Here is a 20,697-nt window from a genome sequence, read left to right as displayed (position 1 = left end):
AGATGGTCTGAAACTTCCAGCAAATACATTTCTCGAAAATTACTGAAGTTTGTGTGGTCCGTCTTTAAAATTGGCAGTGACGATAATTACATAGGTATGCCAGATTTCAGAAAAGGTATGATCCTTTTATAACAAGACACTAGTAATTTTTTATAATACTGATGAAACAGTAACTCCTAAACCATGCCCTGGAGTTTCCAGAACAAGATAGAATGTGTTTAAGGAGTGATTAAAAAAAAGGAACATTCCTCTGTATTTTATTTCTCTCTACAGTTTGAAGGGTGCAAGAAAGCGTTTTCAAGACTTGAAAATCTAAAGATTCACTTACGGAGTCACACAGGAGAGAAGCCGTACCTTTGCCAGCATCCTGGCTGTCAAAAGGCTTTCAGCAATTCCAGCGATCGGGCCAAGCATCAAAGGACACACCTGGATACTGTAAGGAAAGACACATAAAATAATCAGCTTGTTCTGCAAGGAAAGACACCCACACAGTTGCCATCTCTCTAAGCTTTTTATAACCATTCTTCTGCAGTTGAAATTTTCCATTTAAAGGGAACCTGTTAACATGAAAATTCAGTCAACTCTGCAGACAGCATGTTATAGCGCAGGAGAAGCTAAACAGATTGATATCGTTTTCTGGGAAAGGATTCAGTAAAACTTGTAATTTATTCATGTAGAATCCTGCTCATTCTGGGCTCTGAAGTCAAGGAGTCGGTCCTATCAGTGATTGACAGCGTTCTCTGTATTCACAGTCATAGAGGGAAGGCTGTCAATCACTGATAGGATCGCTCCTTGATCTCAAAGACCAGAATAAGCAGGAATTTAAATGAATAAATTATAAATTATACAGAATCTTTCCCCACAAAACTACATATCAATCTGCTCAGCTCCTCCTGCTCTATAACATGCTGCCCTCAGAGTACACTGCTATTTCATGGTAACAGGTTCCATTTAAATTACATATCCTAGAACAGTGGTGGCGAACCTATGGCACGGGTGCCAGAGGCGGCACTCAGAGCCCTCTTTGTGGGCACCCGCACCCTGGAAAAAGTCTCTAAGGTGTACCAATATGCCTTAGACCTTTCCTGACATTCATCAGCGCAGGGCGCACTATGAACAGCACAGGCAGCTCATTGAATGCAGGCAGGCTATTATAGCTAAATGATAAAGTACATAGAAAATATACAATATTGGACTGTAGTATTCAGATTTAAAGGGGTTATTCCCATTTTCACCAAGGCAGCCCCCCTGACTTGAGCATCGGAGCAGTTCATGCTCCTCTGCTCTCCTTTGCCCTGCGCTCAATCGCGCAGGGAAAAGGCATTTTGTGGAGTTCCAGTGACGAACCAAGCTCTCCATAGGGCTGCCAGGCGGAGGCTTCCACCCAGCAGTGAGCCTGGTGATGTAACCGGCATTGATGGGCGGGCTTAAGCGCTACCCTAGCCTGTAAAACGGTTAGGGCAGCGCTAAAGCCCACCCATCAAAACCGGTGACATCACCGAACACACTGCTGGGCGGAAGCCTCCTCCCGGCAGTGTGTTATTGTAAATAAAAGAGCCCTTGCCCTGCGCGATCCAGCGCAGGGCAAGGGAGAGCATCGGAGCATGAACTGCTCCAATGCTCAAGTCAGGGGGGCTGCCTTGGTGAAATGATGGGTATGTCCAGGTTCAGCTCTGAACCTGGACAACCCCTTTAAATTGCCGTGTTGGCACTTTGCGTTAAATAAGGGGGTTTTGGGTTGTGGTTTGGGCACTCAGTCTCTAAAAGGTTTGCCACCACTGTCCTAGAAGCATTGACACTACCGTTGACCAGATCAGGGCAGGGATTTTTATTGTGATCACACTGTGGATTTTTTGTGCCACAACATTATAGTACATTATGACAGATATATTGCACTTGCTAGTATTTTTAGTTCTAAGTATCTTGCCAATTATACATGTTAGATGACAGTGGTCATTGACAACGAAGCAGCACTGCACATGAAAACACTTGCTGATCTTTAAGCTTACAAATCTTCTGATGTTGGTATAATTGTATTGTTGGATATTATGCTGTTTTATGCATTTCTAAACAGTATTTCAACATATGTAGATGGTGGCCTCCTCCTGAGTCATAGTACCATGGTTCCACTTATTTACTCTGCTTTAACCTAAGATGGCCACCAGCATCTCACACACTGCCACCTGGTCACAGGACACAGTCAGGATAGACACAGGACTGGTGTAATCAGTGTTGGTCCCTTTGACAGCAGGGGAGTGCATCTAAGACAATCACAATACATTGTTCATAGGGTACCCTGAGAACCTGTTGGCCATCTTAGATGGAAGCAGAGTGAATTAGGAATTGTTGAATTAAAAAAGTTAAATTATATGAAAAATAAATAGACATAAGGTCACTAATTACAAAAGAACATATGTTTCTATATCTCTATTACTGCAGTCACTTGTGACACAAACATGATAAAATACAGTAGATAAGTTGTAAGGATCGTTTATTATGACCTCAAAAGATCAGTTGATTGTATAATTTCCCCCCCATTAATGTCTATGCTGCAGAAAACAGAACTCTCTTACAATTATTGTATGAAGTGGATCAATGTACATTTTTAGATTTATGGACCTAATGTCCAACATATCTTTGTAAAAAAAAAAAAAGGAGTTTTCGAGTTCTCAAATGTGCACCTAAATACATATTTAGTAGATATGTACAGTATGTTTGGTAAACCTATTGTGTAATAGGCAGTGTATCTGCATAGGCCAAAGCCTCTACTCTATTTTCAAGAACAGTTCCATAGGACCAGCTTTTTGCACAGTTTACATACATTACTAGGTTTAAACACTACACATGCTCGTTTTTGGGGTAATAAATGTTGATGGCATATCCTCAGGATAGGTCATCAATATCAGGTCTGTAGAGGTCAAATTCCCAGCATCGGCGCAAAAAAGGATGATCTCCTATATTGTACCGCTCAGATGCCATGGTCAAATGTGACCTCAGCATCTGAGCAGTCTGGAAGCATTCCTCGGATGAGACTGGGGAACCTGTTACACTGTACTAATAGCCTAAAGCCTCAAGCAGGCTTTGGCAGCTATTAGTTGAATATACAATACAGGCCATTAGGTGGCAGAACTGTATTGTTATATTGAAGTGTGCAATGATGATTATATAGCCGTCAGTCAACACAATGGGCAGTCTAATGAGTGCCAGTTAACAGTTTTTAAAAATATAAAAATATATAAAAGTTCAAATCACTCTACTTTCCATAAAATAAGACTACTTAACCAATAAAAAAATTAACATAACAGGGGTTGCCACATGTAAAAACTCTTGTACTATTAAAATATAACAATATTAATCCCATACTGAGAATGACGTAACATAAAAAAAAATTGACAATTTGACATATTTTGTGTCACTTCAACTCCCCACTTAAAAAAGTGATCAAAAAGTCACGCACACTTCAAAATGGTATCTCTGAAAAGTACAAATTGTCCCTGAAAAAATGAGCCCTCACACAGCTCCGTATGCATAACTACAAAAAAGTTATAGGGGTCAGAATATGGTGGGGGGGGGGATGAATTTTTTTCAAGGTTTTAAATTTTTTCTTTTTTTTAAACGCAAGAAAAACTATACAGGTTTGTTATCATTCTAATCTTACTGACCTGGAGAATGAAGCCCTCATAAGGCTATATTAATGGAAATATTTTAAAAAAAAGTTATGACTCTGGGAAGGTGGGAGTGAAAAACTAAAACGGCAAAAATGGAATATGGCCTGGTCTTCTGAAGGTTAAGCTCCTTGTGCAACAGCATAACACTACCATAATACTGTTAATTGATTCAAACTGTATTTAGTTGATAATATGACAGCTAAGAGATGTTGTGTCACAATGTTATGACCTATAGTCCATCAATATTCTGCTGAGCGCTTTCTATGCTGCTTGAAATCTTAATCTTTTTCCCTACTTTTTCTGTCTCTATGGCAGGATTCTTCTCTATCCCTAACCAATGTTTTCTGGATAGTCACTGCTGTTAGACAGCTCCACTAATCTGCTGTATCTGATTTTGCTAATCCCTCCTTGAGCAAATGATTGCTATCCTGTAAGTACCTTTGGGAATGTTCATTGATAACAAATGTGAATGTGTAGTTACCAGTGAAGTCATGTGATTAGATTCCCCTTTTTTTCTTTTCTAGAAACCTTATGCTTGTCAAATTCCTGGATGCAGTAAGCGTTACACAGACCCAAGCTCATTACGAAAGCACGTAAAAGCTCATTCTTCCAAAGATCAGCATGCTAGAAAAAAGGTAATGCCTACAACAATGTGTCTTATACGTGTCTACCAAGTTTCTAGAAGAAAAATGGATTTACTTCAGGGAAACAAGGGCTGATTTAAAGAGTAACTAAACTTTTATTCAACTTTTTTTTAATAATGTCCCAAATGCCCTAAAAATAATTTTTCTAATATACTTTATTAATGGATTTTGCCTTTTTACTAAAGAAATTGACACCCAAAGTCCTGATTTCTACCGCTCTTTAAATTCACTATATTCTCAGATTGCTGACTTCTCTGCAGTGTACGGAGTAGGGATTCCTTGCATTGTAGCAATGGGACAACGACCAACGCTGTACAGGCAGGACTATAACTGAGTGGAGCAGCCACAGGCAGGAGCAGCGATGTATGCTCCTGCCCGTACACTGTTCGCTGGAGCCCCATTGCTACAACCTTACAATGCAAGGAATCTGTACACTGTACACCGCTGAGAAGTCAGCAATGTGAGAATATAGTGAATTTAAAGCTCTATAGAAATCAGGACAGTATTTTTCTTTCTTATAAAGGTAAAATCTGTTAATCAGGTATATTAGAAAAAAGATTTTTAGGGCATGTGGGACATTTAAAAAAAAATTAAGTTACTCTTGAAAAAAACTTTGGCGTGGAAAGCAATCAACCAGTATGAGAACTTTTTTTTTTTATAATATATCAAAAATTACAACCTATGTCAACCTATTTATCTAAAAAAAAACAAATCTAACAGAGCCCTGTTTTGTATGGAGCTGTAAAGTTACTCCCATTAAATAGCATGTGTCTTCTACTGTACCAGTGAATCCTTCCAATTTCTTACGGAGGAAAAAAGAAGTGGACATGAATCCATAGAAAATAATCCATCATATGACATATGTACGGTATGAAACTTGCCCTAGAGAGAGCTGTAGTGTCTCCATACACTGACACACAAGTTTGTGTATTTGGTCTCAAGAGGTATCTTCACCTGGTTGATTATACATTTAAATTCAAGCACAATTTATTTAGGTTAGTAAATCTTCAATATGGTTTACCGGGCCTATACCGAAGATAGCTATTCCGATTTTGGATGGTGTTAAAAAAATTTTTTAATGGATGATATACTTTACAGCTTTTCTGATTATGAAATGGAGTGTAAGCTCTAGAACGTACAATTAGATATAAATTATGTTATAAATGAAAGTTCATGGAGCCACTGTGTAGTAGTAGAGTACAGCCTCTGTGTAATCATTTGCTCAAAGCTTTGTCCATAGAAAACAGTCTAGAGCATTAACCACAAACTCCCGTAAAAGCTTTCAATGCCTTGAATTTGTTAAAACATTTATTAACTGTAGTATAAGACACCATGTTAGTTGACCAATACTAGCTAATGCTGCCCATAGACACATAAATATCATTGGTAATGAAGTGACTGGAAAAGAGATTATCACCAGCTAAGGAAATGGATTACATCAGCTGTACCAGGTAATGGATTTGCTTTAAATTTATTTCAGCCATAACTATCTTTTACTCTTGTATTGTATGAGCAAATGCTTGTGTGGCAATGCATATAAATCATAAACCAAGGCTGGAAGGATTTTGTAAATGGAAAGTTTTCCCTTAAATTATGAATGGTTTGTCTGCAAAGTTGTGTTCAGTAAAAGCATCTAACTGAGACAACACATTGAAAATGAAATGGAATTCTTTTTCAAGGGTTGATTGTTATGTAAACCAATTTATTTAGCTTTACATGTTCTACTATGGTAAAATACACCAGTATCTAATAGCAAGCAGTGCTGTTCTATTTAATCGCATTTCACTGACTTATACCTGGTTGTTAGCTCACATCAAGCTTTGGAATTTGAAATATTTCCAGGCAATAATAATAAAAAGTAAGAAACATTAAACCTTTTAGGATAGAATAAAGATTATTTATGGCTTTAATTAAATTTGAAAATTGGGATAAGGTCACAAAAGGGGTTTTACACAACAAAATGTGAATTCTTAAAAAAATAACCATAAAAATTCCAAGGTGATAAAGGAACAGAGAAATAAATAGCTGCACCCGTGGGGGACTGTTGTGTTGAAAGGATTGAACCCTTTGGCTGTCACAGCCTGTTAGTCATGGATTCATTTAATATGTCCTGCATGTAATCTTTTCTAAAAGTTCCCAAAACAGTCAATGACATCTACTTTGAGAGTAGAGACACAGTATTTCAGGATTTGAAAGTCTTACAAAAATATTAAACCATGTAAGTCAATTTCATCATAGGGTTACAGTGTTCCCTGTGAGTCCTAAAAAAAAAAAGAAGAATTGAAGGACTGGATGAAAATAAATTATACGTAGCAACACGCCATGCAACAAGTAGACATTAACAGTGACTATATTAAGACATATCTATAACTAGCGGCCCTGCTAAAATTCTGACACATTTGGGACTAGGCTGGCATAAGTCAGTGCTGTTACGTAAAGAGTTATTCCAGCCTTTATGTCAATTTTAATTCAGCCAATAGAAAGCAGATACTAAAGTAGAAAAGTCTGTTCCAGCACTGATGGTCCAGTCTGGCTCCTTCTGGTCCCCAGCCTGTACACATCTGGATGCGGTCATGTGCGCCACTGCAGCCAGTCACTTGACTCAGCGATAAACCAGCAGTGACATGCAACATGGGCACACGTCACGCCGAAGGGGAAGTGATTTGTCACAATGGCACACTGTCTGGACGTTTACAGGTGTGGGACTAGAGGGATCCAGACCGGTTCCTTGGCAATGGAGGGGAGTAGCAGGAAGCAGGTGAGTAAATCTTAGGATCAGTGCCATTCTAACATGACAACTTAAAGGGGTTTTCCCATCACAGACAATCCTAGCAATATGCCCCCATTATCTGGTAGGAGAATGTGGTGGAGGGTGCACTGCGCATGCACAGCTATCCTCCATTCTTTTCTTTGGGGCCAATGATTGGAAATGGTGGTCATGCAAGCGCGTTGCGTTCCGATTCAGTTGTGTGGGGAGAGCACTTGGCGTTGGCCGGACCCTGGGAAACCCGGGGTCTTTCAGCCACCGCTCTCTCCGCTCCATTTTCAGCGTAGATGCAGGTCCCAGGGGTGTGACCTGCACCTATCAGACAATGGGGGCATATCCTAGCAATATGCCCCCATTGTCTGTGATGCGAATACCCCTTTAAATATCCCATTATATCTGTACAGAAAGTTTTTTGGAGGTCAAAATCTGTGGCCTTTTTTGCTTATAAGGCAATTAGTGATAGAAGATAAAAGCCTGCGCTAATAATTTGTATTCTATCCAATCTTTCAAAAAATTTATTGCAAAAGCATGCTCTCAATGCTCTGACTTCCATGAGATTCTTATGTAAAAGATATTGCTTCCCCTAAACTAACTTGTCCTACATTTCTTACTAATAGCTCAATTAAAGAATCATTCCAACAGATTTTTGGACACATAATGCCAAGTCATCAGCAATGTTGTAGCTGTGTTATTTGTTTCATCCCATACATTTTAAACCCTTCTATTATGAGCAGCTGTTGCATGTGATCCCGTCTGCCTACAAGTATAGAGTATATAGTGTCAGTCTCTCCTGTGTGGCTGACTTCCTGTGAACTTCACGATTATGTCACCATCTATCAAATTCTTCTTGGCAACTCCCAGACACTGCCCCTGACTATCAAGCTTCATCCTCCTTGTCCCTTTGTACAGGGAGTGCAGAATTATTAGGCAAGTTGTATTTTTGAGGATTAATTTTATTATTGAACAACAACCATGTTCTCAATGAACCCAAAAAACTCATTAATATCAAAGCTGAATATTTTTGGAAGTAGTTTTTAGTTTGTTTTTAGTTTTAGCTATTTTAGGGGGATATCTGTGTGTGCAGGTGACTATTACTGTACATAATTATTAGGCAACTTAACAAAAAAACAAATATATACCCATTTCAATTATTTATTTTTACCAGTGAAACCAATATAACATCTCAACATTCACAAATATACATTTCTGACATTCAAAAACAAAACAAAAACAAATCAGTGACCAATATAGCCACCTTTCTTTGCAAGGACACTCAAAAGCCTGCCATCCATGGATTCTGTCAGTGTTTTGATCTGTTCACCATCAACATTGCGTGCAGCAGCAACCACAGCCTCCCAGACACTGTTCAGAGAGGTGTACTGTTTTCCCTCCTTGTAAATCTCACATTTGATGATGGACCACAGGTTCTCAATGGGGTTCAGATCAGGTGAACAAGGAGGCCATGTCATTAGATTTTCTTCTTTTATACCCTTTCTTGCCAGCCACGTTGTGGAGTACTTGGACGCGTGTGATGGAGCATTGTCCTGCATGAAAATCATGTTTTTCTTACCTTGCAGACTTCTTCCTGTACCACTGCTTGAAGAAGGTGTCTTCCAGAAACTGGCAGTAGGACTGGGAGTTGAGCTTGACTCCATCCTCAACCCAAAAAGGCCCCACAAGCTCATCTTTGATGATACCAGCCCAAACCAGTACTCCACCTCCACCTTGCTGGCGTCTGAGTCGGACTGGAGCTCTCTGCCCTTTACCAATCCCGCCATCTGGCCCATCAAAACTCACTCTCATTTCATCAGTCCATAAAACCTTAGAAAAATCAGTCTTGAGATATTTCTTGGCCCAGTCTTGACGTTTCAGCTTGTGTGTCTTGTTCAGTGGTGGTCGTCTTTCAGCCTTTCTTACCTTGGCCATGTCTCTGAGTATTGCACACCTTGTGCTTTTGGGCACTCCAGTGATGTTGCAGCTCTGAAATATGGCCAAACTGGTGGCAAGTGGCATCTTGGCAGCTGCACGCTTGACTTTTCTCAGTTCATGGGCAGTTATTTTGCGCCTTGGTTTTTCCACACGCTTCTTGCGACCCTGTTGACTATTTTGAATGAAACGCTTGATTGTTCGATGATCACGCTTCAGAAGCTTTGCAATTTTAAGAGTGCTGCATCCCTCTGCAAGATATCTCACTATTTTTGACTTTTCTGAGCCTGTCAAGTCCTTCTTTTGACCCATTTTGCCAAAGGAAAGGGAGTTGCCTAATAATTATGCACACCTGATATAGGGTGTTGATGTCATTAGACCACACCCCTTCTCATTACAGAGATGCACATCACCTAATATGCTTAATTGGTAGTAGGCTTTCGAGCCTATACAGCTTGGAGTAAGACAACATGCATAAAGAGGATGATGTGGTCAAAATACTCATTTGCCTAATAATTCTGCACGTAGTGTATTTCCACCCATTCATAGAGTGCTGCTGAAGATATCATGTCTGCCCTATGCAATGGAGCAAGAGTGCAGCGATATAATAAATTAGTCCTACAATGTGCACAATTATAGCTCCCCTGACTCAAACTGCCTGCCTCTGCTATCTCCAGTATATTGTTTGAGATTCAACTTTAACCTCTCTCCTCTTCCTCCTGCTTGTGCTAGATTTCCCCCCTGTCAGCTCTTAAAAGTAGGAGGTACAGAAAAGTGGTACTAAGTTGTCTCACATAGGAACACAATGGAGACTTTGATTAAGACTGGCAGTTAAGATGCCGGTCTTAATAAAGCCTTAAGCTGGCAGTGGTTCCACCTATGTTATGACTTTGGTGCATAACTTTGGTGCATCCAGCGCTAATTCTAAATGTAAGACAACTGTCTTACCCACTAACCGTTGTGCCACCTTCTGCACCTGAAATACGCCTAATATAGGCGTATTTCAGTATAATAAATGACTCCCTTTGTGAGCACAGCACACACTAATAGCAGAGACCGGCAATGTGAATCAGTATTATAACTAGAGATGAGCGAATTGAATCCCACAAAGTGGAATTTGATCTGAATTTCAGGAATTATTCGATTCGCCTAGAAGCCGAATTTCCTCGTGGTTCGTGACAACAAATCGATTAATCCTGAAATTCAAACTTACCGCCTCCATTTGCGCGCGAAGGGCCGCTAGGCTCCATCTTGCTTGAAGATCTCGGCTGAAATCCCTTGTGGCGCGATATTACATCATCACGTCGGCTGACATGATGACGCCATACGTCACCACCCCGGCGGGCGTGATGACGTAATCTCGTGCAGCACGTGATTTCGGCCAAAATCTTCAAGCAAGATGGTAACGGCCGGCACGTCGCACGCAAATGGACATGGTAAGTTTGATGTAATGTTTTTTTTAATGTTAATTTCACACTGTTTGTACACTCAGATGCCGCAATCATGTATGAACGTGGCATCTGAGGGGTGCAGTGATGGGAGCAGCGCTATCGCAGCTCCCTGTCATTGCACCCACTACTTACAAAAAAATGCGCTAATTTCTAATTATAACTAAAGGACAGCTCTTTTACTTGCTGCACTTATAAAACTAATAATAATCTTTATATATACAACGTCAACATATTCTGCGCTTTACAGTTCAGGGATTCATGTACAAACATAACATAGCAACAGACAAGTAAATAATTAGAACAAGAAGAATTAGGTTTTCTTTTGTCTACTCTCAAGGCTACATTTAACAAACGGAGGGGTTGGGTGGGAGTTATAGGGGGTGACAGTGGTCTGATTTTGGGCCTGTATAGATTTGAGATATGATCTGGGATCTGTGAAGAAACGGGGTTAGATGTCGCACAAGGTTATCTGTAAACCTAAAAAGGTGCACCTCACCAATCGAGAACACTCACTCGATCACTATAAAATTAGAACAAAGAGGTTAAAGAGCAGGGCACTCTCAGAAATTTCGGACCATATAGAGAATCACTATAAAATATTTTTTGATATACTGAATAATCTAAAACGACAGACCTCGCTATAAAAACATTAAATCCTAAATGTAGATAAATTACATCAATTGGTATATCTAAGTAGCAGCAAATAAATAATATACAGCCCCAATAACAGTATATCAATGGTGTAACTCCAATGTTCCTTAATGTTTCCCACACCAAAACCAATCTGTCCTGTGGATACTAGTATCTGAACTATCCTGAGCAGACCGGTGTCCCGCTCGATCAGAATGGGTAGCGGCGCCCCGCTACTTTGAAGCTTGCAAGCGATTACAAAGTTACCTTACATCCAGCTTCCATCAAATCAGTCTTAACCAAGCCGTGGGATATTGCTGCTCCCTGCGCTGTGCTAATGATGTTGTCGCACTACGATATCGGGAGCTTTTTCTTCTAGTGAAGACCACGCTGGCGGCTTACTGTTCCACACGTGGGCCAGTTGGTATACCGGTCCTTTCTTGTGTTTGGTTGTCAAATCGTGCGGGTAACTTTGGAAGGTAATAGATCCCACTCTTTGTCGGGTCGGTTTGGATCTATGGATGTTGGTATTTCTGGTCACAAATGGCGGGGGATGTGGCCCCAGACGCGTTTCACCCCTTCCTCATGATCTGGGATCTGTGTAAATTTTGCATCTGATCTGGGGTCTGTATAAATTTGGGGTCTGATCTGAGGTCTGTATAAATCTTGTGTGTGATTTGTGGTCTGATCTGAGGTCTATGTAAATTTGGAGTCTGTATAAATTTGGCTTCTGATCTGAGGTCTGTATAAAATGGGGGTCTGCTTGCAAGAGCTTACAATCTATGAGGAGATAGGGGTGACACAAGAGATAGCACTGCACTTAGGCTACTTTATAGTATGCAGGGGATCTCAAAACCACAGTGAAACGTATCAGTTTGCATAATACAACCGGCTGCATCCGTTCAGAACGGATCTGGTTGTATTATAAGGAAAATGAACATAGATCAGTTTTTTTGTGTGGTGTTTGGTGCCAGATGCGGCATGTTCAGTATCCCATGACGCACAAAAAAACCACAGAAACACTGTTTGCAACAGTTTTTGTTTCCGGCATGGGAATGCAACAAACTGGAACAGAATACATTCTGGTGCACTCCGTTTCAATTTGTTCAGTTTTGTCCCCATTGACAATGTATGGGGACAAAACTGAAGCGTTTTCCTCGAAACCGGAAAGGAAAATGCAGATAGGACTCAGCAAAGGTAATGCAGTGTGATGAGACCCTGCTTCTCCCAGCTAATCACAGGTTACACTGACCCACTTTAGCCAGTGATTGACTGATTGGGCCTTTCCTGGTATTTCTGGCATATCGTGCTGGGGTCAAGAAGTCGAAAGTAGCAGGGATTAAAACAACACACCAGTGGCATGAGATTGGTGAGGGTGACTGTGGCTTCTTTTTTTTTTTTTTTTATATCACATGTGAGTCATGTATAAAAAAAACATACCCCTGGAAAATCCCTTAAATTGGGTATCATTATGCACTGTGCTTGACTGCATTTGATATTGGACTACCAATGTGGATGATTTTTCTTATTAGGGCAAAACCCAGCCTTTTTGAATGTTCTTTTTGTGTGAGCATTTTGCCTGTTGTAAGATTTGGGCCTTTATGTGTGCACCCCTCTGTATGATATTAAGTAGGATATTAGATTGGTGCCCACCATTCTTTGAATAAGTGATCATGGGAAGCATGACACTGGCTTGGAGACAACAATAGTGATAATAAAATGCAACTTAACTTAAAAAGTCCTGCCACGATCTTCCCAATATTGTGGCTTTATTCTGGCATGGTCAGGTACGGATTATCTAATGCTTATGGGCACCTTTAGATTTTGTTTAGTTTTGATGTGAAATTTGTCTCAATGTCTTTATGTGTAAATCATATGTTATCTCTTCTCCCATATCAAGCTGGCTTCAGCTATTAGTATGCAGCCTCAGGCTGAGCATTGCTTAGCTGTGACCATAGTAACCGCGAAAACAATTCTCCTTAAAAAATGTTTTTGTGAAGACTGTTTTAATCCTATCTTTAATCCTTTTACTTCCGTATCCCAAAATGTAATATAAATCAGGCACTGAAAATGTTGCTGTCACCAAAGGATTAGTAATGGCCTGAGGTCTTTAGGTAATTTAATCACACAATTTGTTGTAAACCTTTTTGAATCAGAGTGAGAATATACAGTGCCTAAAAGCTAATGAATTGTAGTTCACTGTTTTAATAGAGATCATGCATAGATTGAGGCTAGCTTCAGGTCTTTCATTACTAGAATAGAAATAGAATGGAATAGTTAGTAAACTGACTTTAACAGGTAAAGAGACTTAGAGCTGTTACTAATAATTTCAAAAAACATCTTTTCTTTCATCTGGGAAGCAGGGATAATAAAATATGCTGTCGTTCCGACTCTGTCTCTATGCCTCAATGTTATTTCTTTCATTATACGCACATTACAGGAATAAGCTTCCTCCATTTAGTGGTTTGGTCTGATCATTTACCAGAAAGCTACATTTCGTTGCCTTTCTTAAAGATGCAATGAGCTTTTCTATATATTTTCCTGTTTCTCTAAAGAATTTATATGATGTGGTTTACCACATCTGAAAGTGTAGCTTTAGGAATTATGTACCAATAAACGGAGTTATCCAATAAAGAACTCCTAAGCGTACAGTATGTGAAGGAAAAAAAATAAAAAGATGTAGATTTTGTCTTCTCCAACACATCATTTTCTAATTTGATTTGGCTCTCCTTGTAAATTGAATCTAAGAAAATCTGTATGATAGTGCTGATTACCCGGTGAGGGAAAATGAATAGAACTGTGGATAAATTTCCTGTCTACTTCGATTCCAATTCTTTGTCCAAGATAAGGCGGTGTCTGGCACTTATCATCTTCTGCACAAAATCAAAAAAGGTTGGAAAGATATAAAGTTTACAAATAAATTGTACTCTAAAATATGAAAACTGATCAGCTTTAATGGCACATTAGAAAAGGGGTCTCAAACTTGGCTCGCATTTATGGGCCGCACTTTGAAATATTTTCCAGATGACGGGCCGTTTATACAACAGTGAAGTGCAACCCACACAGTATACCTGCTCTTCTGTGTTACATAACCACATATATCACATGTGTTACACTCGCTGCCCCTGAGCTTCAGCTCAGCTGCCTATGCCCAGGAATCATGCCAACAGCTCCCCTGGTGGTAAGAACATTGGGATGAGCCAGGTCTGACTACTCCTTTGTGGCATTCTAATGTTTTCAAAAACAAATTTCACTTGTCTGGACAACCCCTTCTAATGCACCCCCCAAAATTAATACAGTATCCCAGACCCCAGAATTAAGATAGACCCCTAGACCAGACCCTAAAAGTAATACAGACCCCAAAATTCATATAGACCTCCAGACATCCCCAAATTAATACATAATCTAAAATTATAGTAATACAGACCTCTAGACCAGGCCACAAAATTAATGCAGACTGCAGATCATCCCCCGAATTCCTACCCCAGATTAGACTCAAATCTACACAGACCTCAGATCAGAACCCAAATTTATACACACCCCTTATACAGTACAGATGTCAGATCAGACCCCAAGTTCACATGATGCCAAATTTACACAGATCCTATAGCAGACCCCTAATTTATGCAGACCTCAGATGAGAAGCCACATTTATACAGACTCCAAATTTACATAGACCTCAGATCAGACCACAAATCACACCCCAGATTTATACAGACCTCAGATCAGACCCCAAATTTATACAGACCCCAGATCAGATGCTAAATTTACACAGATCCCAGATCAGACTTCAAATCTCTACAGACCCCAAAACCACTGCCACCCCCTATAACTCCCACCCAACCCCTCCGTTGGTTAAATGTAGCGTTGAGAGGTGGCAAAAAAAAACCTCTCCTCTCCTCCTCTGGGCACCACCAATACTCTGGTTCTTCAGTGGAACGGTGAGTAATACCAGAGCACTGCTAGTATTCCCATACTCACCGTTTCATGGGCCTTTTCTGTGATGCTCACAGCCAAAGATCACTGCCTCAGGTGGCTTTGAGTTTGAGACCCCCGTATTAGAATAGCGTCAACTGAACCCGCCATTTTAAGCTGGGCAGACTGCCAATATAGTTGTTTATAGGGCGCTCCCAACTGTATTCCCATAAGTGATGTAGGTGGGGGGGGGAAGATCAGGCACATTGAATTTCTCTCTTCCCTTTGGAAATATATACACACTTCACTGAACCGAGCATAATGTGTATGGAGTAGTCGGAGAGATTGCTGTTAGCTGATGTATGGGCATTTTACATCTTTCCAAGTGTTAAAGGAGCTAAATATTCAAAATTAGTAGAAAGAAAGTGAAAGGAAACAGCAATTATAAAAACAGTGATATGAGAGGCAGATCACGGAGTTGAAAGACCAGGATACCAATATTTCGCTGTAGATGTCCTCAAGGTAAGTGGCCCATTTTTTTCACAATGGACAGAAGTAAGGTAAAGGTAGCACACAACAGGTTTGTCTTTATTTTTCCAACATGCAATATTTTGTATGTTAAAATGTCTGGATAAATATCAAACTACTGCATCCTATAACCTTTTTGTGTGTCATTTTTACCTGTTGCCTTCCATTAAAGCCTAGAAATTAGAATGATGGCTTATCATAGTGCAATGTCTAATTTGTTTTTGTTTTTTGCCTTTTATTGAAGATATGTTAAAATAACAAGAGAATGGGAAATTACCTAATATTAATAATATATAGACAAAACACACAAAAATATTTCCCTATTGCCAAGTAATGTTAACATAGGACACTGATTGTGTTACGAGCACGGCAGCCCCACTTCATGTGTTGTAACAACCGGAAAGCGTCTCACTTTTCTATTTGCTTAGTGAGAAGGGTAATCCAATATGTCTAATTTAAACTTGTTGATTCGGCCATTGTGAAAGCTTCTTGTCTCTTTCATGAAATAGCTTGCATTGAGCAAGTGTGATGGTTACAGCAGCCTGCATAGGCTGTTCCTCTGTGGCACTCTCTGGGTCAGCATGCTAATGAATGTTGTAGAACCAAAAAATGGACTATAGCCTACAGCACATACACCAGATTATTTCTAGGTCTTCAACTTGTCATCAATAAACGTTTCTTGTTTCTCTCCACTAATGTATTTCGAGGCAGATCGGACCCTCTCCAGATTGAAAGTCCTCCAGTCTATCGAAAAAATCTATGAAGAACTAGAATTTTTCTTCTGGTGTATGCAACAACAATAACAAAAAAATTGAATAGGACAGCACCACTTACTTGAAAAAATTATTCATTATATGGCAGCAGTGCTCGTGGCATCAGGTCCCGACCTCAGGGACCCCTTAAACGTAGAAAAAGCTTTAGAAAAGTCACGGCACTCCCGAACTTCAATCCAAATTTAGTGTTTAATCACACCAGAAAATACAGCAACGTTTCAACACACAGGTCTTTCTCAAGCTACATGTGCATTTTTTGCAACAACAATCTTTCACTTCTTACTTCTATAACATTTCTTTATATCCTGTGAATTGTCAGGAACCATTCTGATATCAAATGGGTTATCCCATGGTTAGACCTCATGCATATGACTGCATTTTTTTGTGGCCAGCACTCTGACCCATTTGGTTATATGGGGCCATGCACACATTCATATTTTTTGCAGATCCGTGTGGATGTAAATGATAGAACATGACCTATTCTTATCCATATCGTGGGCAAGAATATTCTTTTCTATTGATAGGAGTGAGAAAAATGCAGAATGCATGGTATCCGTAATTTGGCAGATCCGTTGTTTACAGACTGAAATGCAGACATGTCAATGTGCATGAAGGTTTAATGTAAAAATGAAATCATATATCATGTAGTACATGACAATCTCTTTCTAACAATGCTGGGAACAGCCTTATAACTAACATGAATCCAGGGCTTCATTCATTCATTGCTCCAGTTGTTCAGCTTCATTCATTCCAAGCTGGCAGCTCCGAGGGTGTGTCCTTTCTACTCAAGTTCAGAGGATATGTCCTTTCTCAGGGGATGTGGCTTTTCAGCCGAAGCCCAGTGGCATGTCTTTTCTCAGTTCTTTCAGTGTAACTGTCAAAGCTTCTAAAAAAAAACAGCTGATGGCGGCTGGAACTGAGCATGTGCGACCACCTTTTATTGAATAATTCAGTGGCTATAATAAATTTCTAATTACAGTACATTAAATTACAAAAGTATTCTTATCCAGGTAGTGGGTTAAATTTTTATATTTTACTGTGCGGAGGACCCCTTTAGGAAAGGTCTGGAAGCCTCCATAGGATTGGTTGGATCTGCTAATAAATAATGCACCTCTATGGGCAATTTCATGAATAGAATTAGTGATGGCAGTGAAAATAATCTGTTTGACTACATTTGTTTGTAAAGAAGCAGAACCATAGTGCAGATAGAGTTTATATAATTTGTGATTGATCTGATTTATTTACTGCAGTACAAACTTTGGTCATTTGGATTCATCTTCCAGTATTTTACAGTGACTTATGAAATACAATGGTTGGTTTCCCTTTGGTTATGTTTGGAAGTAGAATAACTCCTAGTACAAATTCATCAGGGTTTTGTCTATGCGACCCAAAAATTAGTATTCGTTTCTAATGTATCTAGCATCTGGTTTACGAGTATTGTTGCTTTGCATTGTGCCTGCCAGCCAAGCTAGAAGTATTATTTCTAATTGTACCCATAGTAATATTTATTTGAATTGTGTCTGCCAAGCTGTGAGTGCTTCTTTTGTTTGATTGACACTAATGTTAACTGCAGATCCATTCCCAGGTTCACTGAGGCTCTTTGTGAAATTCCACAGCTTGAGATTCATTTATACACATAAGATAGCTGTGTTGATGGTAGTCCAATGACATAATGTATCCCTTGCCCATGTTATGTTTAAGGCATCTATTCTCTTCTCGTTCCTTAAAACAAACCATATTTTTTATTTTTTTTGTGTAAAATCAAAGACTTTTTCATTTCACTTGGGAGTAACAAAGCTGCGGAAAATAAAACATAAGCCGCTTGTAGGACAATCTTAAAAAGGCTTTTTTAGCAGTGACCCGTGGCTAATGTGAACAGGGAAAATACAGCTAATCGCATGTAGGCTTGTATCTCAGCATTAGACAATGAATGAGTTATTTACCTATTAATGATTCAGTGGTCTGGGGATTTCTGAAAGCCTTGGGATAATTCGCATGCTGTAAGTACGTCATTCATACATTTCAAGCTTACCTGCAGTAAAATGTCATTTTTGGAAAGCAAACCTCCTGTTACCAAACAACCATTGACTATGAATATATTTAATTAACATAGGAATAATTGCCTCATTCTTGGTCCTCTACCAGATTGCTCCAGCATTACTCAGCCATTACCATATTCAGAGGGCATGCTAGAAAGATGAAAGAATGATCTGCCACATAAGACAGCTATTCAATGGCTCAGAGGCTGAGCGGGGCTTTGCTGAGCGCTGTTTTCTTTTTGTCTGGTTGCTGTAGGGAAAACACAAACATCCCATGTAAGCTACTTACAAATTGGAAGAACGGTAAAGCAAATTAATTGCAAGGCAGCTGCCTCAGTGAAAAATAAAAAGTTTATGTGTAAAATGGCCTACTGTGGAAAAACTTAGCTAGAATGTTTTGCTTCCTTGGAAAGCAGGTAGAATAAAAAAAAATTGCAGGAGAATAAACAGTGATTTATGGCTATTAAAAATAGCTGCAAAACGGTATGCCCTTTTTTATAATGTTATTCTATGTATGGGAGCTCATTAACCCCTTTAGGAATGCTTCGAGAACTTTATCTCTCAATTTTACTAATTAGATTATATCAAGTTGCAAAGGAGAAGCAACTCTCACAGGATGAAGTCAGATTGTGGATCTCTTCAACCACGTTCACAGGCAATATTTCAGCTCCTCCAATGGACTATTGATAAGTTTGAAAATGGTTCCATCGAGGAACCAAAATGTCTGTGAACATGGCGAAACAGATCAACAATTTGACATCATCCTGTGGAGCGTTGACTAATTGGAGACTTGAGAGTCTGGCCCATGGGAATCCTGGCCAATTACAGTGAAGACTTTGGTGGCTGTGCTACTCCACTTCTTTGATTCATTTTATAGAGTTATTCTGTGTGTTCAGTTGCTAGCAAAATTGGTAATTTTACATGCACAGGTGTTAGAGGTCACTGTGACAACTAACGGGTTTGGGCTAAACTCTGAGGGCGTTACTCTGGCTCTATCTGATGTACCTGTATGTCGGAAGAGTTAAGTGAAAGCAGTGGCGTAACTACAGTTCTATAGCTCCCAGGGCAAACTCTGGTTCGGGCAACTCCCCCACCCCCCCCCCTCCATAATATGTGTAACGGCACCGTTTCAGCAGTCAAGGGGTTAAAATCTGTTTAGGCGATATGCCCCTTTCCGAGAGACAGGCACAGCTACTGCAGAACACCAAACTCCCGAACTGGATACAAAATAGCACTCCAAACTGGAACCTCGCGGATAGCTGCCAGCAGACGAACAGGAAAAGCGTATCAGTCAGCTTACACTCCTGGCAATCAGTCTCCAACGGCATACAGGGAATCCCCCCAATAACGAGACAAGGCTCCGTGTTGAGGGTCAAGCAGTGCTCTGAAGTGCTGGCACACCCAGCCTGGTTTTTATTACAGTTTATTGCAGATACAGGACAGAACAAACACATCCCCACAATGCAGTCATGGTTTCCTCCCCTCTGTCCCGGAGACGACCGAAGACAATCCAATTATCTCTCAGGACAAAAGGGAGATCACCAATACACATGTGGAGACAACAGGACAGACATCACCATTTAAACACACAATGGGACAATAGAAACACACCCACACAAAATCCTCCCCTCTGCCGATGATGACCATTGAACACAATGACGAATATAATTATCAAAGGCAGAGAAATACAGTTTTATAAAACATATCACAGGAACCCCAAAACATGCAATAACCCCATAACCAATATATCCTCGGAACCGGGGGATCTGGGTGAACCACATGTCCAAAATTCACCCACATCCGTTAAGTAGTTTGGAAGATACAGTTACACTGAAAATATACAAGTTATACCGAAAATAGTCACTAATAAATGTTTCTACTGTTTGGTAGTTTCAAACTACTGAATGATGTCTCTGTGCACCAAATACAGGCAAGATAGCACCGTGTTGAAAAGTCAGAACAGTGTCTGTGAGCTAAAATGGCCGCTATCCATTGTTTTCACCGCGTGCTTCATCCAAGCAAGTAAGGCAGAGGATGCAATCCAGGAACAGAGGGCTCCGTCCCAAGTGCCTTAAGACCCAATAACTTAAGGGACCATAATCCCAGGGCAGGAGGCTAGCAAACAGCCCCCTCCAAAACACCGTGGCGAGGTTGGTTTCGCCACACATCTCCCCCCCCCAGGGAAGACTAACCAGATACCTGACCTCACGCCGGTCGGTACCTGAGTTAGTCTGGCAGCCCACCCACAATAAAATGCTGGACCTGTTGACTTTAGTAGCCTGTCTCTGTCCAGTGAATCCACCAAGATTATATTTGTAGCTGGTACTCCCGGTCTCTGAGTTGCTCCCTGGCTTGG

The 20,697-nt window shown here is 40.1% G+C and overlaps 1 protein-coding gene across 1 annotated transcript in view; it reads left to right on the top strand.

Moving 5' to 3' along the window:
* GLIS3 (GLIS family zinc finger 3) overlaps positions 1–20,697 on the top strand; it is a 387,825-nt gene that overhangs the window by 250,073 nt on the left and 117,055 nt on the right. Inside the window, exons 5-6 of the mRNA XM_044272013.1 lie at positions 274–435; positions 4,193–4,303. Coding sequence (XP_044127948.1) covers positions 274–435; positions 4,193–4,303 — 273 coding nt within the window. The remainder of the gene's footprint in view (positions 1–273; positions 436–4,192; positions 4,304–20,697) is intronic.

Source organism: Bufo gargarizans, chromosome 1 (assembly GCF_014858855.1).
Source record: "Bufo gargarizans isolate SCDJY-AF-19 chromosome 1, ASM1485885v1, whole genome shotgun sequence".
Classification (NCBI taxonomy): Eukaryota; Metazoa; Chordata; class Amphibia; order Anura; family Bufonidae; genus Bufo; species Bufo gargarizans.
This window is presented reverse-complemented; position numbering and strand designations above follow the sequence as displayed.